This window comes from Aureococcus anophagefferens, assembly GCF_000186865.1.
Source record: "Aureococcus anophagefferens unplaced genomic scaffold AURANscaffold_14, whole genome shotgun sequence".
NCBI classification, from domain to species: domain Eukaryota; class Pelagophyceae; order Pelagomonadales; family Pelagomonadaceae; genus Aureococcus; species Aureococcus anophagefferens.
The window spans coordinates 1,039,188-1,059,696 of NW_008705574.1; the positions used below are offsets into that span (position 1 = coordinate 1,039,188).

The window sequence follows — 20,509 nt, forward strand, 5'->3', positions numbered from 1 at the left end:
CGACCGACAGAGGCCCCGAGCGAGGCGCGGACGGGGCCGCATCAGGGCCGCGGTGGCCGTCCGCTGGTTCTCGGTCGCGACGATCTCGGCGAGCGTCGCGCGGCGCGCGGTCGTCCAAAACCGTGAGGGTCGCCCTCGACGAGCTCCATGATGCCGATGCGTCCGACGGAACACAGCGATGGTGATCGGTCGATGCAAAATTGCGCGCGGACGGCCGAGCGGCGCGTCCTCGCGCGACGGCGGAGCGAGTTCGCGGCGCGCCGCAGCCGGATTCCCAGCGATTTCCAACAATTTGTTGTTGGAGCGCGTCGAACAACATACGGTGGGCGTGTCTGGGCCGCCGGTACGGTCCACGGCGTCGGCGGGCGCCGCCCTGGCCCTCGGCGCCACGGTGTCGCGCTACGGCGGAGCGAGTTCGCGGCGCGCCGCGGCCGGATTCCCAGCGATTTCCAACGATCTTTCGGCGGAGCGCGTCGATCAGCATACGGTGGGCGTGTGTGGGGCGCGGGTACGGTCCACGGCGTCGGCGGGCGCCGCTCTGGCCCCGGCGCCACGGCGTCGCGCTCGGTCCGAAACCGTTGCGGCTCGCGCCGCCGGCACCGAATTGGTGCGCGCCGCGGGTCAGCGGCGTCCATGTGAACCCCTAGGACACGGTGTGACCGCCGGTGGGCCTCCAGGGGGCGCACACATCGCAAGACTTGGCCTGTCGGAGCCTCTTCCTCAAACGCCGACACTGTCGGCGTTTCAGCTCCACCCCCGGCCAGCACGAAATAGGTGCCGTGTCCAAAAAAGGACACATCGACCCGGCGCGTCAACACGCGCGACGGTGCAGCCCGGACGTCCACTCGAGAGGACGATGTCGGAGAACGTGGAGAAGCGGCTGCAGGAGATCGATGTCGACGCCGAGGCGCTGACGCGCGAGGAGGTCGTGGCCATGGACAAGGCCCAGCTCCCTGACCCGAACACGCAGATCGAGGCCTTCATGGACGAGGCGTGGCGGCGCCAGTGCATCCGCGAGGCCTGGGAGACGCGCGAGGCGCCGAAGCGGCCCGAGCGCACCTACGCCATCCCCAACGCCATCCCCGGCGAGACCTACGAGGGCGCCGTGCGCGGCAAGTACGACTGGGCCAACGAGGCGCCGGAGTTCCGCGACGCGCCCGTCAACGACGTCGGCGCGGAGCAGGGCCACAAAAGAGAGATTCAACGTAGCTTCAACGTGAGTGTTCCGCGCGCGCGCGTTCCGGAAAAAACATCCACGCTTCGAGACCGTCCCGAGAGATGATCGCTCGTCCAAGAATCAGCCGAAACGAGTGGAAAACGGCCGAGAGAGGAGCCTTTGAAGTTGGGAATGTCGCTCTCTTTTGCTGCCCAGGCGCGGAGATCATGGACTACTCGTCGAGCGACGGCGACCGCAAGTTCTCCGTCTACATCACGCTCGAGGACATCGACCACGTGTCCTCGGAGAAGATGACGCTGACGTTGGGGGAGTCGAAGCGCGACGCCAAGTTCACCGTCGACATGCCCGACGCGGGGCAGGACAAGGGTGATTCAACGTCGCTTCAACGTGAGTGTTCCGCGCGCGTCCGTTCTAGAAAAAGCATCCACGCTTCGAGAGCGCTCCGAGAGATGATCGCTCGTCCAAAAATCAGCCGAAACGAGTGGAAACCGGCCGAGCTAGAAGCCTTTGAAGTTGGGAATTTCGCGCTCTTGTCCTGCAGGCCCGACGGCCGCCGCTTCTTCACGGCCTCGGCCGCGCTCCTCAAGCGCGAGGTCCGCAACCCGAAAATCATCCGCAAGCGCGGCAAGGACACGGTCGTCCTGAAGTTCACGAAGTGCGAGGAGCGCACCTGGGGCCCCTGCTTCGAGAACTACCACGAGATCTTCCCCGCGCCGGGCCGGACCATGGCCCAGGACATCCGCGAGCGCCTCCAAAACAAGAAGGCGTCGGCGTAAGTCACCCAGGAGGCCCGTGTTAGCGCGCGCCGACGCGGCGCGTCTGGGGGAGCGCGCCGTCGGACCGGCCGTCGACGGCGAAGTCGACGAAGCACCGCTCGCAGACGTCGTACTCCGTCGCGTGGAGCACCGTCGTCTCGCCCGACGCGCACGTGTAGACCGCGCCCCGCGGCGGCACGGGCCGGTCGCACAGGTCGCAGATCACCGACGACGTGCCCCGCGCGACGTCCGCGTGGAGCAACGTCCGCGCGACGGTCTCGAGGTCGCCGCGGTCGCCGACGTCCGGGAACTCCGTGCAGACCCGCAGGTAGCGCGCGAGGCCGTCCATGCGCAGCAGCGCGCCGCCGCAGACGCACCGCGGGCCCGCGTCGCCCGCGGCCGCGACCGCGAAGGCCGCCGCGGCGCCGTCGGTGCCGTGCGCGGCCCGCACGGCCGCGACGAGCTCCGCCTTCTCGAGGTACGCGCCGGGGTCGAGGCCCGACGCCGCCGCGAGCGCCTTTAGTCGTTTGACGCCGAGCCCCTTCAGGTACGCGCCGACGTCCGCCGCCGCGGGCCGCAATTCCCCGTGGTCCTCGCCGTAGCGCCGGAGCCGCCGCGTCATGAGCGGCGCGGCCTGGCCCGCGAGGCGGTTCACGACGGATTCCACGCGGTGCTGCGCGGCGTCGGCGTCCTCCGCGCCGGCCGCGCCGCCGCCGGCCGCGACGGAGAAGACGAGCGCGCCCTCGCCGCCCCGCGCGTCGGCGTCGAAGTCCACGTCGACGGCGACGCGGCACGTCGGGCAACTCGCCTGGCCCCTCGCATTGAACGACGACGCCAGGGCCCGGTCCCAGCAGCGGAAGCAGTAGGACACGGCGCAGGCGCAGGGCAGCGCGACGACGTCGCGCGCGTCGAGCGGCTCCATGCAGATGGCGCACTCGCTGCCGTCGTCGAACTCGGCCATGGGTCGCGGCGGCGCGCGGCGTCCGGCGCCGGGCGAGTGCGACGAGTCTGTCGAGTGGCAGCGTCGAGCGAACCGAGTCTGTCGAGTGGCAGCGTCTCCGCGCGCCGGCCTCGCCCCACCTTGAGCGGCGTCGAGCAGCACCTTCTCTATTGAGATTGGCATTGCCCTGCAGTTGCACTTCCCTACAGGCTTAGCAGCCCGCACGTGCGGCGCGATCGAAACGGGTGTGTAGCTTCGCCCCCCCTAGGAGGCGGCGGCGGGCCCCCCGAGGGCGGCGGCCTTGTCCTTGGCGACCTGGACCTCGACGGCGAGGGCGACGAGGTCCCGCTTGCGGACGTCGTCCACGGGCGCGCCGTCGCGCGCGAGGCGCTCGAGGAGCGCGTTCGTCTTCTTCTCGGCCATGGCCGCGTAGGACGCCGCCCGGTCCGGGACGTCGGCCGCCGGCACGAGCACGACGCTTTCGCCGCCCTCGCCCTCGAAGGCGACGTCCGCGGAATCGTCGGCCGCGGCGTGGTCCGCGTACGCGGCCCCGAGCGACGCGACGCAGGAGAGGAAGCGCGTCTCGTCCTCGAGGCTCAACTCGTCGTCGACGGACTCGTAGTAGTCGACGCAGGCGCTGAACTCGACGACGGCGTCGGACCAGCGCGCCTCGTCGACGTTCAGGCCCGCGAGCTGTTCCGCGCACCGCGCGGCGGCCGCGCCGTCGCCCGCGGCGAGGAAGATGGACCGCGCCTGGTCCACGAGCTTCCACGCGATCGCCGCGTCGTCCTCGTCGTCGTCGTCGTCGTCCTCGTCGTCGTCGCCGCCGTCGTCGTCGTCGTCGTCGTCGTCCGCGTCGTCGCCGCCGTCGCCGGGCTCGTCCGCGTCGCCGTCGAGCTTGCGGCGCTTCGCGCTCGGGCCGTCCGCGCTCGCCTCGGCGTCCGCCTCGCCCGCCGCCGCCGCCTCGCGGCAGGCGCCCATGAGCGCGACGCCGTACTCGTAGTAGACCGGCGCCAGCGCCGGCGCCAGCTGCTCCGCCTCGCTCTTGCCCTCCGTCGCGACGGCGAGGACCTCCGTGAGCAGCTGCACGGCCTGCTCGAAGCGGCCCGCGCGCCGCATGCGCTTGCCGGCGATGAAGCGCGGGTCGCCGGCAATGGTGGGGGTCGCGTCCATGCCTTTGACGCCTCAAGTCCTGCGAGACTTCCGTCGAGCCGTCCGTCGAGCCGAATTGAAATACAACATGCCGCTCAGGAGCCGAAAAAGACGTTTTAGTGCAGCGTGCTCTCGCGCTTCTGGGTCATGCGGTGGTTCGTGATGCCGTGGCTCGCCATGGAGAACGTCTTCCGCTTGACGAGCGCGTTCGTCGCGCGGCGGTCGTAGAAGGTCTGGTTCACGTCCGTGCGGCGCTGGCGCTGGTGCGCGGCGGCCGTGCCCTGGGCCTCGTCCATGAGGACGGCCTCGGCGTGGTCCTCCTCGCGGATGTTCCAGTCGGCCCGGACGAAGGCGCGGCGCGCGCGGACGCGCTTCTTGCGGACGATGACGGAGTGCGGGTGGAGTCGCGTGTCCGGCATGGAATCGTAGGCGAAGGGCCTGTGTGGAATTCAAATCTTCAACCCGACTTCAATGTGAGCGTATGCGACAGTTTCGACGCAATCTCTTCGGCCGTGCTTCGAGAACTCGACGAGAGCAATCGATTCGTCCAAAAATCAGCCGAATCGACTTCGATTTGACCGAGCTAGAGAATTCTCAAGTTTGGTCAGGACCACCCAAACCAGTGGGTGAATTCCACACAGCGAAGGGCGTCGGCAGGTCGTCGACGAGCTCCGGGTAGCACTGGAGCTGGTCCTTGGGCGCGATGGAGAGCTTGAGCGCGACCTGGTGCGCCGACGGCGCGCCCTTGACGTTGGGCCGGAACTGGTGCGTCTGGTCGCCCGGGTGGCGGAAGGGGAGCATCGTCACCAAACGGTCCGTCGTCTCCTCCGCGTCGAAGAGGCTGTTGCGGTCCGCGACGTTCTTGGCGTCGGGCGTCGGCGGCCGCTTGCCCGGCGACGCCGGCGTCTGCCGGTCGCGCTTCGGCGAGGTCGACCCGCGGGGCCGGCCCTTGCCGCGCGGCGACGGGCTCGACGGCGGCGGGCCCGGCGGCCGCCGCGGCGCGCCCGACTCTTCGTCGTCGCCCGACGGAACGTCGCTGTCGTCGTCGTCGTCGGACGCCGGCGCCCCCAACACGAGCGGCGGGGGCTTCGCCGCGGACGCGCGGCGGCTCGTGTCGCGGCCCGACGCGCGCTGCTTCAACCGGTGCGCGAGGTGCGCGGACCGGTAGGCCATCGCGCGCCGCGCCTCGGCTTTTTGTTTTTCCGCGAGGTCGTCCTGCGCCTTCTTCAGCACCGCGGGCACCTTCTCCTCGGCCTTGGCGCGGTTCGCCTCGGCGCCCATGAACAAGGCGACGCGCTTCGACACGGCCGTGCCGTTGTGCCGCGCGGGCTCGCGGCGGCTCGCCTCGACGCGGTCGCGGTTCGACGCCCGCGGCGACGCCGCGAGCACGTCCTCCACCAAATTCGACCGGAAGTTCTTCCACATCTCCTGCGTCACGAGCATGTCGCGGATCGCCGCCGCCGTCGGCAGCGTGAGCACCCACTCGGACACGTCCTTCGTGAAGGGCGCGTTCGTCGTGATTAAAGAGTGGAAGAGGTAGCGCGAGATCCAGCCCACCTCCGTGCGCATCGTCGTCAGCACCGTGCAGCCGTGCCTGTGTGGATTCCAACCGCTGGTTTGGGTGGTCCTGACCAAACTTGAGAATTCTCTAGCTCGGTCACATCGACGTCGATTCGGCTGATTTTTGGACGGATCGATCGCTCTCGTCGAGTTCTCGACGCACGGCAGAAAGCCTCGCGTCGGCACCGTCGCATACGCTCACATTGAAGTCGGGTCGAAGATTTGGAATTCCGCGCCGAGCCGCGCTTCTGGCCGAAGAACGTCGCGTCGCTCCAGTCCGTCATCGGGTTGCTCGGCGACTCGTAGGCCGCGTTGAGCATGGCCAGCTCCAGCACGATGCCCCCGGGGCCCACGGTGCAGAGGCCCAGCTGCTTCGACTTGGAGATGGAGTGGCGGTCCCGCGTCGACTTGTAGAGGAGCCGCCGCAGCGCGCGCCGCGACGCCGCGGCCGCGATCTCCGCGAAGAACTCCGCGCGCAACCGCTCCCGGCGCTCCGCCTCCGTCTCCGCGGGCCCGAGGCCGTCCTGGGACACGTGGACGGACTCGCCCTCGTCGTCGCTCTCGCTCTCCTCCTCGGAGATCGCCGAAGCGTCCGACGCGCGGCGGCCGGTCTCGCGCGTGCCCCGCGACGTCCGGCTCCCGCCGTCGAACGACGCGCCGGGCCCCCGCTTCCCGTAGCGCTCCGTGCACGTCGACGACGCGACGTCGTCCTCGGGCACCTCCTTGAGCAGGGCGACCTCGCCGCGGAGGAGCACGGGCACGTAGCGCATGCCGTCGAACATCTCGCCCTCGTTCCAGAGGTGCTCGCCTGGGCGGGAAGAGGGTGCTTCCCTCAGGCTCCTCTCTCGGTCGATGTCCGCTCGTTTCGGCCGATTTTGGGACGGGCGATCATCTCTCGGAGCGGTCTCGACGCGTGGATCCTTTCCTCTGGAACGATCGCGCGCGGAACATTCAAGTTGAAGCGAACTCGAATCACGGCCCCGGGCGCTCGCCCGCGTGGAACGTCTGGAAGAACGTGCGCTTCACCATCTCCTCCATGTCGACCTGGCGCAGCTGGCGCAGCGCCGGCGACCGCTGGAGCGTCGTGACCTTGCGGTTGTGGTCGTGGTTCTTGTCGTTGTGGCGCAGCAATTCGTTGTAGTCCTCGAGCTCGATCCGCAGCAATTCCGACGCCTCCGCGGACGTCACCGTGGCGTTGCGGAAGCCCTCCTCGCGCAGCGCGACCTCGCCGATGGTGTTGCCGCACTTGGACATGCCCACGTTGTGGCTCTTGCCGTCCTTGCCCTTGACGCAGAGGGAGAAGCGGCCCGCGAGCACGAAGTACATGCAATCGCCGCGGTCGCCCTCGCGCATGAGGTCGACGCCGCCCCAGGGGATGGTCACGAGCTTCAAAGCGCGGCACAGCTTCAGGAGCATGTCGCGGTCGCTCAACAGCAGGTGGAAGGAGCCCACGGTCTCCAGCAAAGGCCGCAGCTTGTCGCAGTCCTCGTCGGACCGCTCGTCGGGGTCCATGTTGAAGACGGAGCGGAACGTGTCGTAGCCGGGGATCTTGTGCTCGTCCTTGAGCGAGAACTGCATCACCGAAAAGCGCGCCTCCGTCGCCTTGCGGTCCGCGCCGGGCGTCGCGTGGATCTCCATGCTGCCCCTCTTGAGAGAGAACGCACGCTGCCGCCACGGTGCCGCACCGTCGTAACCGACGGGGCCGACGGTGCACCCTGAAGATTTAGTGCTCGTCGACGGCCCAAGGCGAGGCGTTGGCGCTCGCGCCCCGGTCATAGAGGGCAGCAGCCCCCGCCTCCGAAACCATGGACGACGAGGTCGGCGTCGCGTCGGACCCCTGCAGCGCCATCGGCTCGCGCAACGCGAAGCACACGGGCAACACGGAGACCCTGTACATGTGCGGCAAGAACATCGGCTGGCTCGAGGGCTTCGACAAGTTCCCGAACCTCAAGTACCTCTGGCTGAGCCGCAACAAGCTGCGGCGCCTCGACGGTCTGGAGGCGAACTTCCGGATCCACTGCCTCTACGCGGGCCACAACCGCGTCGCGTCGCTCGAGGGGTCGTCCGTCGGGCGTTTACTCCACGTCGAGGAGCTCATCCTCAACGACAACCGGCTCGAGGACTTGAAGACCCACGTCGACATCCTGCAGCGGCTCCGGCGGCTGAAAAGATTGGACCTCTACAACAACCCGCTGGCGGAGGAGACGAGCTACCGGCTCCACGTCATCAAGGCGATGCCCTGGCTGGAAGTGCTGGACCAGATGAAGATCACGCCCGAGGAGCGCGCCAAGGCGAAGAAGGTGCGGCGCGCGTCCTTCGACCTCGGCGCGGCGGCGGCGAGCGCCGCCGAGGCGCCGCCCGGCGACCGGCGGCCGTCGTCGGACTCGCGCGCGGATCGCCCCGCGGACCGGACGTCGCTCGACAGCGCGCCGGGCGAGGGCGTCCCGGCGTTGACCATGGCGCCGCCGGGCGTCGACGACGTCATGGGCACCGTCAAGCGCCGCATCCGCGAGAAGCGGATCCTCCTGCGGCCGCACTGGGCCGAGGTCGACCGCAGGGCAGGAAAAGAATGATTCAACGTCGCTTCAACGTGAGTGTTCCGCGCGCGATTGTTCCAGAGAAAGGATCCACGCGTCGAGAGCGCTCCAAGAGATGATCGTTCGTCCAAAAATGAGCCGAAACGACTGGAAAACGACCGAGATATGAGCCTCCAAAGTTGGGAATCTCGCACTCTTTTCCTGCCCAGGTCGACCGGCGGCGGTTAGGGTACGTCTCCGGCGAGCTCTTCAAGTCCGTGCTCGTGCGCTACGCTCTCTGGCCCGACGTCGGCGGCGGCGAACTCCTGGAAAAATACGCCTTCTCCGAGAAGCGGTCGCGGCCGAACCGGGAGCTCGCGTCTTCGAAAGCCGTACCCGCGACGACGACCACCAGCGGCGGGTCGCGCGTCGACTACCTCCGCTTCTGCCGCGACGTCGAGCCTTCCGGGAACCAGGGCCGCGATGTGCTCATCCGCGAGGCCATCCTCGCGAGCTCCTGGCGCGAGCCCATCCCCGACGTCAGCGTCTGCGCGAGGCTGGCGCAGGCGCGCGCGCGGAAGATCGAGGCGCGCGTCGCCGCCGAGGAGGAGGCCGCGCGCGTCAAGATGCTCCAGCAGAACAAGGAGGGGCTCGCGGCGCCGCGCGGGTCGACGCCGGGCGAGCCGGGGACCTTCTCCGAGAAGCGCCAGTACCGCAAGTGCCTCGACACCTTCGCCCAGTTCGTCGCGCCGGACGTCGCCGGCGCGCCCGTGGCCAACACGGCGCGCGGCCGGACGTCCTACGACCGCGGCGCGCCCGCGGACAGCCTCAGCCGCCGCGCGCGGCCGCCGCCCGTGCCCCACGTCCGCACGTTCCAGCTCTAATTGCACCTAGGCGCCGTAGTTCGACGCCTGGCGGTCGAAGGCCTTGAGGGCCCGGGCCGCCCACCGCGCGCGCTCGTCGTCGTCCGTGGGCAGCGCGCGCGCGCGCCAGTAGGCGACGGCGGCGTCGTCGCCCAATTTCGCGTGGCACATGCAGATGCCGCTGAGCGCGCCGAAGTGGTGCGGCTTCAGCGCCAGGACCCGCTCGCAGAGCTCGACGCTCTCCGCGAAGTCACCCGTGAGGTACTTCAGCGTCGCGAGCCGGTTCAGCGGCTCGGGCCAGTCCGGGTGGACCTCGACCAGCTCCGCGGCCGCCTGCGACGCGTCCTCCCAGCAGGCCTCGCCGCTCCCGATCATCAGGTCGATCTCTTCCAACGCCTCCTTGTTCTTCGCGCCCCGCTCGCTGAACCAGAGGCTCCAGAGACTCGTCACCGCGGCGCCGAACGCTTCCGGGTCCCGCGCGCGCCCGAGCGCCTCGATGTGCGCGCGCTCCTCCGCGCGCCGCCGCTTCGCCGTGCCGGACATGGCCACGGGCTCGGACCGCTCCACGGGCCGCTCGGCGCCGTCGGCGGCGCCCGCCAGCATGAGGCGCTCCAGCGACGCGCGCGCCGCCGCGGCGTCGTCGTCGCTCAGCGGCGCGGCGGCGTCGTCGTTGTCGGCTTCCGCGGCGCGCAACGGGCGCGCGCGCGGTCGCGCCGGCGCGACCAAGAAACCGGAGGCGGAGCCGCCGAGGGCGACGAGCGTGAGAAGCCGCCGGAGAGCCATTGCCGCGGCGTGGCTCACTGCAGCTGAGCGGCACCCACGACGTCAACATGCGCTCCGCGCGGTCGCGATCGCGGTTAGCCCCCCCCGCGGGCGTCGTTGGGCGGCGTGCCGACGTTGATGCGGCTCCAGATCTCGCCGTCGGCCATGCGCGCGAGCGCATATAGGAAATGAGCCGTAGTGATTATAATTGCCCAACGTATATACCATAAACGATGCGAGCCATTCGTTTAAAGGCCTGCATCTCCTTCAATACAAGCTGTGCGCTCAGAGCCATCAATGTCCCGGAGTTCATCATAGATTGTGAAGTTTATTCCGTCATGGGTTAGTTTTGCATATGGCCGTCGCGCGCGGGTCGAGGACGTTGTGGACGTCGCGCGCGGCGTCCGGGTCGTGGCCGTCGTCGCCCGGGTACACGCCGCTGCGCTGGCTCTCGCGGCGGTGGGGCCCGACCGTGTTTTTCCGCTGCGGGTAGACGCCCTGCTTCTGGGAGCCGCGGCGGTGCGGGCCGACGTGCTTGCCCCAGAAGTTGGACTTCCGCGTCGCGAGATCCGTCACGGACGCGCGGCCGCCGGCCTTCTCCGCGCGGTGGCTCCGGAGCAGCTGCTCGTAGGCCGCCTCCTCGGGCGTCATGTGCGTCGCGTAGTCCACGGGGCCCTGGCCCTCGCGCGCGTGGCCGTGCGCGAACCACGTCAATTGGATCCGCCGCGCGGCGAACTTGCGGTACGGGTTCCGCGCGTCCAATTTCCGCAGCGACGCGGGGTCGTTGGTCATCAGCGCGCGGAACGACGGCGGCGCGACGGCGTCGAGCACCGTGCGCGCGTCGGAGTCGGCGCAGATCGTCGCGTTCGACCGGAGCTTTTTGGCTTCGTTTGCGTCGAGGTACTTGAACTTCCGCAGCAGCTCCCACTTCGCGTCGCCCGCGGACGCGAGACGCCACTTGAAGGGGTTCGCCATGAGCTTCGGCAGGCACGCGTTCGCGACGAGGGACCGACCGACGGCGCCCAGCGCCGCGGGGTCCGGGCCGACGCCGTCGATGTCCAACCGGCAGAGCCGCAGCGTCAGGAGCGACGTGTTCCGCCGCACGCCCTCGAGGAGCTTCCGGGCCGGGTCCGCGCGGTACGCGAGGGACAGGTCCGCCGCGTCCTCGCCGACGAACGCGCGCGCGTTGCCGCTGAGGTCCAGCGCCGTGATCGACGTCGCCGTCGGCAGGCAGTCGATGAGATCGAAGAGCGACGCGCGCGGGACGTCGAGGTCGCACAAATCCACGTCCGTGAGCGCGCGGCTCAGGCACAGCGCGGCGCCGACGTGGCGGCAGCACCGCGCGCCGCAGCCCCCGTTGCCGCCGAGGCGGAGGTGGCGGAGGCCCGCGACGCCCTCGCGCGACGCCGCCAAGAGCGCCTCGCTCGCCTCGTCGCCGAAGCCCGCGTTCCGCGACACGTCGAGCGCCGTCAGCGCGCCGTGGTGGCGCACGGCCTGGGCGAAGATCTCGAAGCCGGCGTCCGTCGGCACGCCCGCGGCCGACGTGCACAGGTAGTTGTCCGACACGTCCAGCACCTCCAGCGCCTCGAGCCCGGGCCCGGCGAGCATCTCCGCGAGGAAGCGCGCGCCCTCGTGGTGGAGCTCGTTGCGGCTCAGGTTGAGGTGGCGGAGCGTGCCCGCGCCCCGATCCACTCTTCGCATGCACTTCACGAGCTCCTTCATGCCGAGCATGCGGTGCCCCCCGACGCCCAGCAGCGTGTTCCCGGAGAGGTCGAGGTGGACCAGGGCGTGGCCGAAGCGCGTGCCGAAGCGGTCCCGCAGGCACTCGGCGAAGCGCGCGAGGCCCAGCTGCGACCGCACCTGGGCAGCAAAAGGGTGCGACATGCCCAACTTCAAAGGCTCCGATCTCGGCCGTTTTCCGCTCGTTTCGGCTGATTTTTGGACGAGCGATCATCTCTCGGAGCGCTCTCGACGCGTGGATGCTGTTTCCGGCACGCGCGCGCGCGGCACACTCACGTTGAAGCGACGTTGAATCACCCTTGTGCTGCCCCGGACCGCACGCCCAGGTCGTTGTCCGCGACGGACAGCCCCGAGAAGCCCCACTCGCTGTTCCGCAGGATGTTCTCCGCGACGAAGACCGTGAGGGGCGGCGCCGGGCAGTAGTGGCCCGACCCCCGCGCGTCGCGCCAGCGGCCCGCGACCTCCTCGACGCCGAGCGTGCCGAGCCGGTTCCCTCCGAGATCGATGGACGCGTCGTCGTAGCCGTCGCCGTCGTCGAAGAGCGTGCACAGGTCGTCTAAACCCTGGAGCGCGCCGTCGCCCGTCTCGCTCTGGCCGATGCGCCCGTGGTTCTGCAGGTCCAACCGCTTCTCCTCCGGGAGCACGGTCCACGTCGCCTCGTAGGCCGCGTAGCGCGCGCCGTCGTCGACGATGACCACGGTCTCGTCGAGGGCGCAGTCCTCGAAGCTCGGCTCGTCCCACTCGTCGCCCTCGATGGACGCGCCCCGCGACGAGTAGACCGTCTTCTGCCAGGCCATCGTCGTCGGGGCAGCCCCCGCGCGGCGGCGCCTAGACCGCGCTGCCGAGGGCACCGTCGACTTCACGACGCGCACGGTTGCACCGCAACCTTTACGACGCGCGCGCGCCGACGCGCTCGTCGTCGTTGGACGCGACGAGCGTCGTGACGTCGTCGACGAGGAGGGCCGCGCCGTCGACGAGCGCGTCGGCGAGGAGCGGGTCGAAGGTCGCCGACCGGAAGGCCGCGAGGTCCGCCGCGGCGTCGAAGACGAGGGCGAAGGCGAGGCGCGACCCGCCCGCGAAGGGCTTCGACACGGCGACGGCGCCGCAGCCGTCGCGCCGCGCCGCCGCGGCGAGGCCCGCGGCGACGGCGTCGAGCGCGGCCGCCCTGTTCGGCGCCGCCTCGACCTCGCCGAGCCAGAGCGCGCCGCCGGCCGGCGGGTCCGCCTTCGCGGCCTTGAGGCGGCAGGGCGCGTCGACGGCGTAGGTCGACGTCCCGTGGCGCAGCGCGGGCGACGCGTCGAGAAACATGCGCGCGTACTCGGAGTATCGTCCCTCGTCGGCGAAGAGCGCCGCGGCGGCGTAGCGGCCCGTGGCGTCGTCGCGGCCGACGGCGATCCACCGCCAGCCGTCGGCCTGGGCCTCGAAGTCGCCGAGCGTCGCGCCCAACGCCTCGGAAAAGGCCGCGGCGTCGCCGTCGTTCGGCGCCCAGCCTAAAAGCGCGAGGCGCCGGTCGGGGAGCCAGCCCTCGCCGTCGCGCGCGCCCGTGTCCCACAGACTCGTCGCGAGCATGTCGAGGAAGCGCTTCGTGCCCGGCGCCGACGGCGCGTGCGCGGACAGCAGCGCCGCGTCCATGCGCCTACTTTTCGCCGCGGCGTCGACGCGGTCGAAGAACTCGCAGACGTCGCCGTGGGGCCGCGCCTTGCGCGCGTTGCCCAGGAGCACGCGCACGCGCGGCGGCTTGGACGCGCCGGCGGGGAAGAGCGCGTCGTAGCGCGCCTCCGCGCCCGCGAGCGACCGCTCGTCGTCTGGGTCGAAGACGCAGACGACCGCGTCGGCCCGCGCCAGGAGCGCCGCGTCGTTGCCGAAGGCCGGCGGCGACGCCAGGTCCCAGAGCCGCAGGGCGCAGGGGGGGCGGCCGGGCACCGCGACGACGCGCGCGCCGACGCCGACGGCGCCCGGAGGGCGGAGCCGCCCGGACGACCGGTCGCCGTCGACCTCGGCGTCTTCGTCGACGGGCTCGGCGCCGACGAGGCTCCGCACGAGGGACGTCGCGCCGGCCTGGGCGACGCCCGCGACGATGAGGACGTGGAAGTCGGGCACGGCCGGCCGGTCGTCCTTTTTCCAGTGGTCCGCCCGCTCCCACGCGAAGCGCCGCTCGCCGCGCGCCGCGACGGCCTCGGCGAGCGCGAGGTGCTGCGCGAGGGCCAGGGGATAGATGAGGCCCTTCAGGGCCTCCCGGGGGCCGCCGGGCAGGCCGTAGCGGTCCGCGAGCGCGCGGCGCTGCCACACCGTCGCCGCCGCCGCGGAGCAGGGCCCCAGCGGCGCGCTCGCGACGCAGAGATCGAGGCCCTGCCGCGTGAAGTTGAGGGGCGGGATGGTCGGCTCCCCGGCGCTCGCGAGGGTGGCGACCTTGCCGAGGGCGAGGCAGGGGCAGGCGCAGGCGTAGCGCGCGGCCTCCCAGCCTTCGACGTCGACCCAGTCCCAGTCGTCGAAGCGCGACCGCCGCGCCGGGCCCCGGTCCATGGCCTCGGCGGCGACGGGGAAGAGGTCCGGCGAAACATGCTCGTAGCGGGGCCAGCCCATGGTTAGCTGCCCATCATGTCCGGCAGTGTCGACCTCGGGCTTCGTTGAAGGCGCGATGGTGCCGGGGCAGCCGTGAATGCTGCGGCGTGCCGTCGCCGCGCTGGTCGCCGCGTGCGCCGCGGCCGGCGACGCCCGGCACCACGACGCCTACGTGGCGTCGCTGGTCGAGCGCTGCGAGCCGCCGCGCGTCGGGCTCCGCGCCTGGGCGCTGCGCGAGCTCCGCGAGGCGAGCCGCGGCCCGGCGCGCGCCGCGATCCCGCGGCTCGCCTGCGCGCTCGACGCCTGCTTCGACGCGCCGGGCGGGCCGGGCGCCTGCGCGCTCCTGCCGCTCGAGGCCTTCGAGCTCCGGCTCGCCGCGGCGCGCGCCGCGCTCGCGCCGCGCGCCTCCGCGGACGCCGCGCCGTCGACGCTCGCCGCGCCGCTGCTGCTCGACTGCGTGCTCGGCGCCTTCCGCGAGCCGGCCCTGCGCGCGGCGGCGCGCCTCTTCCTGGGGCTCGCGCTCGGGCGCCGCGGCGATTTGGCCGGCGCGGCGCGCGAGTACCGGTCCGCGCGCGTCGACGCCGCGGCCGCGGCCGACCGCGGAAACGGCGCCGGGCCGGGCCTCGTCGACGCCGTCGACGTCCAGCTCGGCGCGGTCCTCGTCGCCGCCGGCGGCGACGGCCGCGACGAGGGGCTCGCGCTGCTCCGGCGCGTCGCGAAGCCGGCGGCGAACGCGACCGCCGCGGCGCCGCGGGCCGTCGTCGGCTTCGTGCTCGCGCGCCTCGATTGGGTGGCGACGCCGCGGCCCGGGGATTGGGCCGCGGCGCGCTACGGCGGGCCGCCGGCGGACGAGGCCGCGCGGCTCGGGCCGCTCGATAGCCTCGGCGCCGCGGACCACGCGGCGCTCGGCGCGGCGCTCTGGCGCCGGGGCTTCGGCGTCGCGGCGCGGCGCCACTTCGACCTGGCCCTGGCCCTCGGCGACCCGCTCGGCGCCGCGCGCGCGCTGCTCCTCGCGGAGCCCGTGCCCGCGGGCCGGCGCTGGCTCGCGGCGCGCCTCGCGGCGCTCCGCGCGGGCCTCGACGGCGCGCGGCGCGGCGGCGCGGTGTACCGCTGCGGCGACGCCTTCGGCGCGGGCGGCGACGGGCCCTGCGCGCCGCGGACCTGCGACCTCGCGGACGTCGCGCGCGCGCTCGAGGGCGCGCCGCGGCTCCAGGAGCTCGCGCGGTCGCCCGACGACGACGTCGACGACCTCTTCGCGCACCCGTCGGTGGCGCGGGAGGCGCCGCTCCTCGCGCGCGCCGTCGCGTTCGTGCTCCGCGAGTGCCCGCCGGCGGGCTACGGCGAGGCCGCCGCCGCGCCGCGGCCCGCGACGGCGCGCGGCGCCAAGGTCCGCGTGGGCTTCCTGTCGTCGCGGTTCCGGCGCGGGCCCGTCGCGCGCGTGGCCGTCTCCGCCGCGCGGGCGCTGACGCGTCGCCGTCGTTCGTGACGGTGGCGTGCTGCTTCGCGACGGCGCCGTCCGACGACTGGACCGCGGTCGCCTACGGCGCCTTCGAGGAGCACGCGCCGCTGCCCGCCGACTTCGCCGGCGCGCGCGACGCGCTGCTGGCCGCGGACCTCGACGTTTTGGTCTTCGTCGACGCGCCGCGCGACGCGCGCGCGGCGGTCCTCGCGGCGGCCGGCGCGCCGCGCTTCGCGCGCGTCCAGGTCGCGCTCCTCTGGCCCCACTTTGCCCTGTCGCCGGCGCTGCCGGGTTTGGACTACTACGTGTTGCCGGAGGCGCTCGGACACGAGGGGGACGTCGCCGCGGGCTTCGCGGAGCAGGTGGTGTTGGTCGCCGGCCTCGGCCACGCGCTCGTCCCCGACCCCGAGTCCGCGGCGCCGCGGCCGCGGCCGCGGCCGCGGCCGGGCCCGCGCTTCGTCGTGCCCGCGCCGCTGAGCGCGCTGCTCCACCCGGACGCCGACGGCGCCGTCGCGAAGCTCCTCGCGGCGAACGCGACGGTGGTGGTCGCGGCGGCGCGGACCAAGGCGGAAGGCTACGGCGCGGACGAGTTCGACGACGCCGCGGCGCACGCGGCGCCCGAGGCCGTCGCGGCGGTGCTGCGGCGGCGGCTCTGCGCGGGGCTGTCGGCGGTCGCCTGCGGCCGCCTCGAGCTGCGGGCGCCGCTGCGGCGGAGCGCGCTCGTCGCGGTCGCCTCCGCCGCGGACGCCGTGTTGGACTGCTGGCCCGCGTCGCGGCTCGACACGCTGCTCGTCGCGGCGGAGGCCGGCGCGCCCGTCGTCGCGCGGCGCCGGGGCCACCGGCCGGGCTTCGCCTTCGCGCGCGACCTGCTCCCGGCGGGCGCCGCGGTCTTCGGCGACGGCGAGGACGGGGTGGTCGACGCGGCGCTCGCGCTCGCGCGCGACCCGGCCGCGCGCGCGGCGGCGGCGGCGGCGATGCGGCGCGCGCCGGCGGCGCTCGCGGGGCGCGAGGGCGCCGGCGACCTCGCCGCCTTCCTCCTCCGCGCCGCGGGCGCGGACGCCGTCGCCGCGGCGCCGCGGCCGCGCGGCGCGGCCGCGGCCGCGGCCGCCGCGGCCGCCGCGGCCGCGGTCGCGGTCGCCGCGCGCCTCGCGCGGCGGGAGAAGGGGAAAGCGGGGAGGCGGAGGAAGCGTAAGAGTCGGTGAGGTTTAGCACGTGGCACGACGTCGACCGGTGCAACTTTTAATGCAACTTCCGGTGCATGTTGCACATCGCAGTCGATGTTGCCACTGATGCTGATGGGCGCTCTCCTGCTCCTCCTCGGCCTCGCCTCTGCGGCGCGGCCCGCGAATCGCCGGGTGCAGAAGCCGCGGACGCGGCCGCGCGGCGAGACGCCGCTGGAGAAGAGCGCCCGCCTCGACGTCCTCGCCGAGGCCGAGCTTTCTGCTGCGCTCGACGCGCCCTTTGCATGGAGAAGAACGTCGAACGACGCGCACGCGATCCTCGAGGTCTTCGGCTGCGAGGACTGGCGGCGGCCGCCGGCCTACGACCGGCCCGGCTTCGACGTCGCGGGCCGCGACGTCCTCGACGTCGGCGCGCAGGTCGGGACCTTCGCGCGCCGGGCGCTCGCCGCGGGCGCGGCCTCCGTCGCCGCCTTCGAGCCCGAGCCGGCGAACGCGCGGCTCCTCCGCGAGAACCTCCGCGAGTTCCCGACGGCCGCCGTCTTCGAGGCCGCGGTCGTCGGCGCCGAAGGGGTCGACGAGGTGGAGCTCGTCCTCGGCAAGGACTACCAGGGCGTGGCCAACACGTGGCGCCACTCGCTCCGGGCATGGACGCACTACTCCGGCGATGTGGACGTCGCGACGGTCGCCGCGCTCTCCTTCGGCGCCGCGGTCGACCGCGCCGCCGCCGCCGCGGGCCGGCCGCCGACGTTCTGCAAGATCGACGTCGAAGGCGCGGAGCTCGACATCCTCGCCGCCGTCGACGACTGGCGCGACCTGGATAGGTTGGTCGTGGAGTACTCGTTCACGAAGCGGAGGTCCCTCGCGGCGTTCCGCGACGCCGCGGACCGGCTCCGCCGCCACTTCCCGACGGTGGAGTGCGACCGGCTGCCGGACGCGGGGGACGAGTGGCCCCACCGCACGGACGCGCTCGTCTTCTGCAGCCGGTAAGGTAGGGTCGTTTAGCCATCACGCGGCCGCCTTGGCCGCGCGGAGGTCGCGGTGGTGCGCGGCGAGCCGCGCCCGGTGTGGCTCGAGCGCGGCCAGCAGCATGGCGCCGTGCGCCGCGAGCTTCTTCGCGCCCATGCCGTAGCAGGACGCGAGGTCGTCGAGGGACCGGTCGGCAGGTCGTCATGCAGGTCGTAGGGGCCGCGAAGGTACCTGCAACATGCCATATTGACGCAGCGGCATCCGAGGTCGTCTCGGCCTCCTGCTGCTCGAGCTCCACGCTCTCCTTCGTAGCGCTGTCTAGACGGAGGACCCGCCCGTCGTGCCCGCGTGAGCGCCCACGCAAAGACCGTGAAAACAACACCATGGCAGAGCTCCCGCCCGCGGCGGACGCCCCTGCGGCGGAAGTCCAGGGGCTCAACCCGGCATTCAAATTCCTCCTGCTCGAGAAGAACGCCGCCGTGGGCGTGGTGACGGTCGCAACCGCCGAGGATCTTGTGAATTTAAACGAGAAGCAGCTTTGCGTCATCGATGACGCCTTATTCGACGAGGTCGATACGTCGAACAAGCGCCGGAGACCGTCATCGAGCTGGTGCGCCGATATCGCGTCCCAGGGCTACCCGCTCGTCGACGGCAAGCCGTTGAGCATTTGGGTTGGCGCCGTCGCCGCGGAGTGCAAGAAGCGAGGATGGGAGGGTTTTCGGGACTCCAAAGGTAAGCGGAAGAAGCGGAAGACGGCGTCGAATGAGAAAGTCTTCAGCGACGCGGGTTTGAAGCGGCACGTCGAAGCGGGCGAGGACCGCGAGGACGGCCGGCGAACGGCAAAGGATGGTAGCGCCGCGGCCTCCGACGACTACCGCGCGCGCCTAATGCAGCTCCAGCGGATTTATTTCGAGAAGGAGTGGAAACAGGACGGCGGCGCGCGCGGCTACCAGACGAAAGTGGAGATGCTGAAGGCGCATCGCCTCTTCTGCAACCCGCAGATAGGAACGATGCGCTGCAACGTCTGCGACATCGACGTGCGAAAGCGCGGCGGCCGCGTCTTTGAACATTATTTCCGTGTTCTCGATGACGGCTCCATCGAGTACTACGCGCGGGGGTTCCCGTGCTGCGGCGCCTGCAACACGAGCATCATCAAGGACGCCACGGACCTCGGCTGGGACAAGCTGGAGTCGGCCGTCGCGAAGCAGGCGGCGCGCGAGTGGGCCGTCTCGGTCATCGACATCCTCAAGGGCGAGTAGGCCTAGCATCCCACTAAATTACGAACGCCCTCGGGTGGCGCCCCCGAAAACACGCGCTGACCACGGTGGCCGCGCGGTCCGCGCCCTGGAGCGCGCCGAGCGCGTCGACGTCTGCGGCGCGGCAGCGAGCCGATCGAGAAGGACGCAACGGAGCGCCGCGTCCTTTTTTTTGGACAAGTCCAGCTAGCGCGATCCAGCGAAGACCGTCGCGCGTGCGTCGCACCGTCATGGACCTCGCTTCCATGTCAGCTGCGGAGCTCGCGGCGCTGGCAGAGCAGGTCCGCGCGGCGCGCGAGGCGCTCGAGGCGCGCGACGCCCACGCGGCGCAGGAGGCCCAGGAGGCGCCGGCGGACGCCGCCGACGACGAGGACGATGCCGACGTCGAGGTCGCGGGCATCGCCGACGCGCGGACGAACGCGACGTCCCTCCAGATCGACGGCTCCTCGCGGCCCGGGTCGCAGCTGTCGCAGCTGACGACCGTGTCCTCGGGCGCGCTATCCGAGTCCGAGGACGACATGGACCTGGACGCGCGGTTTGTCCCAAGGGAGAAGCCCATCCACGACAACGAGGTCACGCTCACGGAGGGCAAGAAGTACGGCACCATCTTATACCCCGCGGAGGTCGACTACGGCCACCTCGAGAACGGGATGTGCAAGGCCCCGGTCATGTGCGTGGGGTACATGCCGTTCCAGCAGTTCAACCCGAGGGACGGCAGCGGCGAGAAACGGGTCGCCGTCCACAACTCTCTCCTCTTCCAGCCCGGCGACCGGAAGCCCAAGGAGTTCGTGGGGACCTACGAGGACCTCGCGCGGCTCTGGGCCGCGGGCGTCGAGACGTCGGTCCTGACGAAGCTGCGACGAGGCTGCGTCTTCAGCTGGGTGCCGTCCGACCCGGCGCCGGCCTGGGTGACGGAGCGGCTTGGATTGCACGGCGACGACACCTTCGAGTACCTGATGCTCTGCTTCGCGCTCAACGTGCGACCTTGGATTCCCTTCATGGGCATCATGTTCCGCGAGTGGACGCGCTGGCTCGCGGAGATGTGGAAATCGAAAAAAGGAGCACCCCGCGCCCGCGCCATCTCCAACTTCAACGAGCGCTGCCTCGAGATCGCGCGGGGCCAAGGCCCCCGGGCCCCGCCGGGACGTCCCCCGCCTTCGCAGAGCTGCATCATCCCCGGCTGCAAGTTCGCGGGGTCCGAGCTCGACCACCGCGCGTGCACGCGCAAGGCCACCGGCGCCATGTGCCCGCACCACAACACGGGCATCGCGACGGCCTACGAGGCGCTCGGCGCGCGCCGCGCGATCGCGATGGCGGAGCGCTCCGTCGGCCACGTCAAGAGCGTGGGCGAGCGCTTCGCCGTCGCCCGCGGCGAGGGCGAAGAGCCGCAGCCCACGGGCCCGCAGGGCGGCTTCTACTAGGCTGGTCGTAAGTATCACCGTAGGCGCTGAGGACGGCTAGCGCTATGGGCTTGTGCACAGCGTCAAAAACACACCAACTGTGCATCATCGACTTGAGATCGATTAGTGAAGCGATAGTGAAGCGTCTGTTTCCACCGCCGACGCCCCGGAGTTCCACGCCGTCGTGTCGTCGGCGTCCGCGGCGTCGTCGGGCCCGCCG

The 20,509-nt window shown here is 71.7% G+C and overlaps 5 protein-coding genes across 5 annotated transcripts in view; 2 read left to right on the forward strand and 3 right to left on the reverse strand.

The window, feature by feature from the left end:
• AURANDRAFT_65446 (hypothetical protein) overlaps positions 1-7,096 on the reverse strand; it is a gene marked incomplete at both ends in the record, with an annotated part of 8,833 nt that extends 1,737 nt beyond the window's left edge. The window contains 6 exons of the mRNA XM_009040268.1: positions 1,988-2,884; positions 3,188-3,955; positions 4,225-4,462; positions 4,662-5,618; positions 5,771-6,415; positions 6,561-7,096. Of these exons, the coding sequence (XP_009038516.1) occupies positions 1,988-2,884; positions 3,188-3,955; positions 4,225-4,462; positions 4,662-5,618; positions 5,771-6,415; positions 6,561-7,096 (4,041 nt within the window). The remainder of the gene's footprint in view (positions 1-1,987; positions 2,885-3,187; positions 3,956-4,224; positions 4,463-4,661; positions 5,619-5,770; positions 6,416-6,560) is intronic.
• Positions 7,097-7,473: 377 nt separating this feature from the next.
• On the forward strand, positions 7,474-7,887 carry AURANDRAFT_5611 (hypothetical protein; the record flags this gene model as incomplete). Its single annotated transcript, XM_009040165.1, has 1 exon — positions 7,474-7,887. A coding segment is annotated over one exon (414 nt), but the record flags the coding sequence as incomplete, so codon positions are not given.
• Positions 7,888-9,113: 1,226 nt separating this feature from the next.
• Positions 9,114-9,437, reverse strand: AURANDRAFT_16399 (hypothetical protein; the record flags this gene model as incomplete). Its single annotated transcript, XM_009040267.1, has 1 exon — positions 9,114-9,437. A coding segment is annotated over one exon (324 nt), but the record flags the coding sequence as incomplete, so codon positions are not given.
• Positions 9,438-10,061: 624 nt separating this feature from the next.
• On the reverse strand, positions 10,062-13,097 carry AURANDRAFT_71954 (hypothetical protein; the record flags this gene model as incomplete). The annotated part of the gene is made up of 3 exons (XM_009040266.1): positions 10,062-11,585; positions 11,786-12,293; positions 12,358-13,097. 3 exons carry the CDS (start codon positions 13,095-13,097, stop codon positions 10,062-10,064), a joined length of 2,772 nt encoding a protein of 923 aa, XP_009038514.1.
• Positions 13,098-14,124: 1,027 nt separating this feature from the next.
• On the forward strand, positions 14,125-20,310 carry AURANDRAFT_65449 (hypothetical protein; the record flags this gene model as incomplete). Its single annotated transcript, XM_009040259.1, has 5 exons — positions 14,125-15,471; positions 15,582-16,684; positions 16,958-17,650; positions 18,241-18,865; positions 19,090-20,310. The coding sequence occupies 5 exons, from the start codon at positions 14,125-14,127 to the stop codon at positions 20,308-20,310; spliced, it is 4,989 nt and encodes a 1,662-aa protein (XP_009038507.1).
• Between the last annotated feature and the right edge of the window lie 199 nt (positions 20,311-20,509).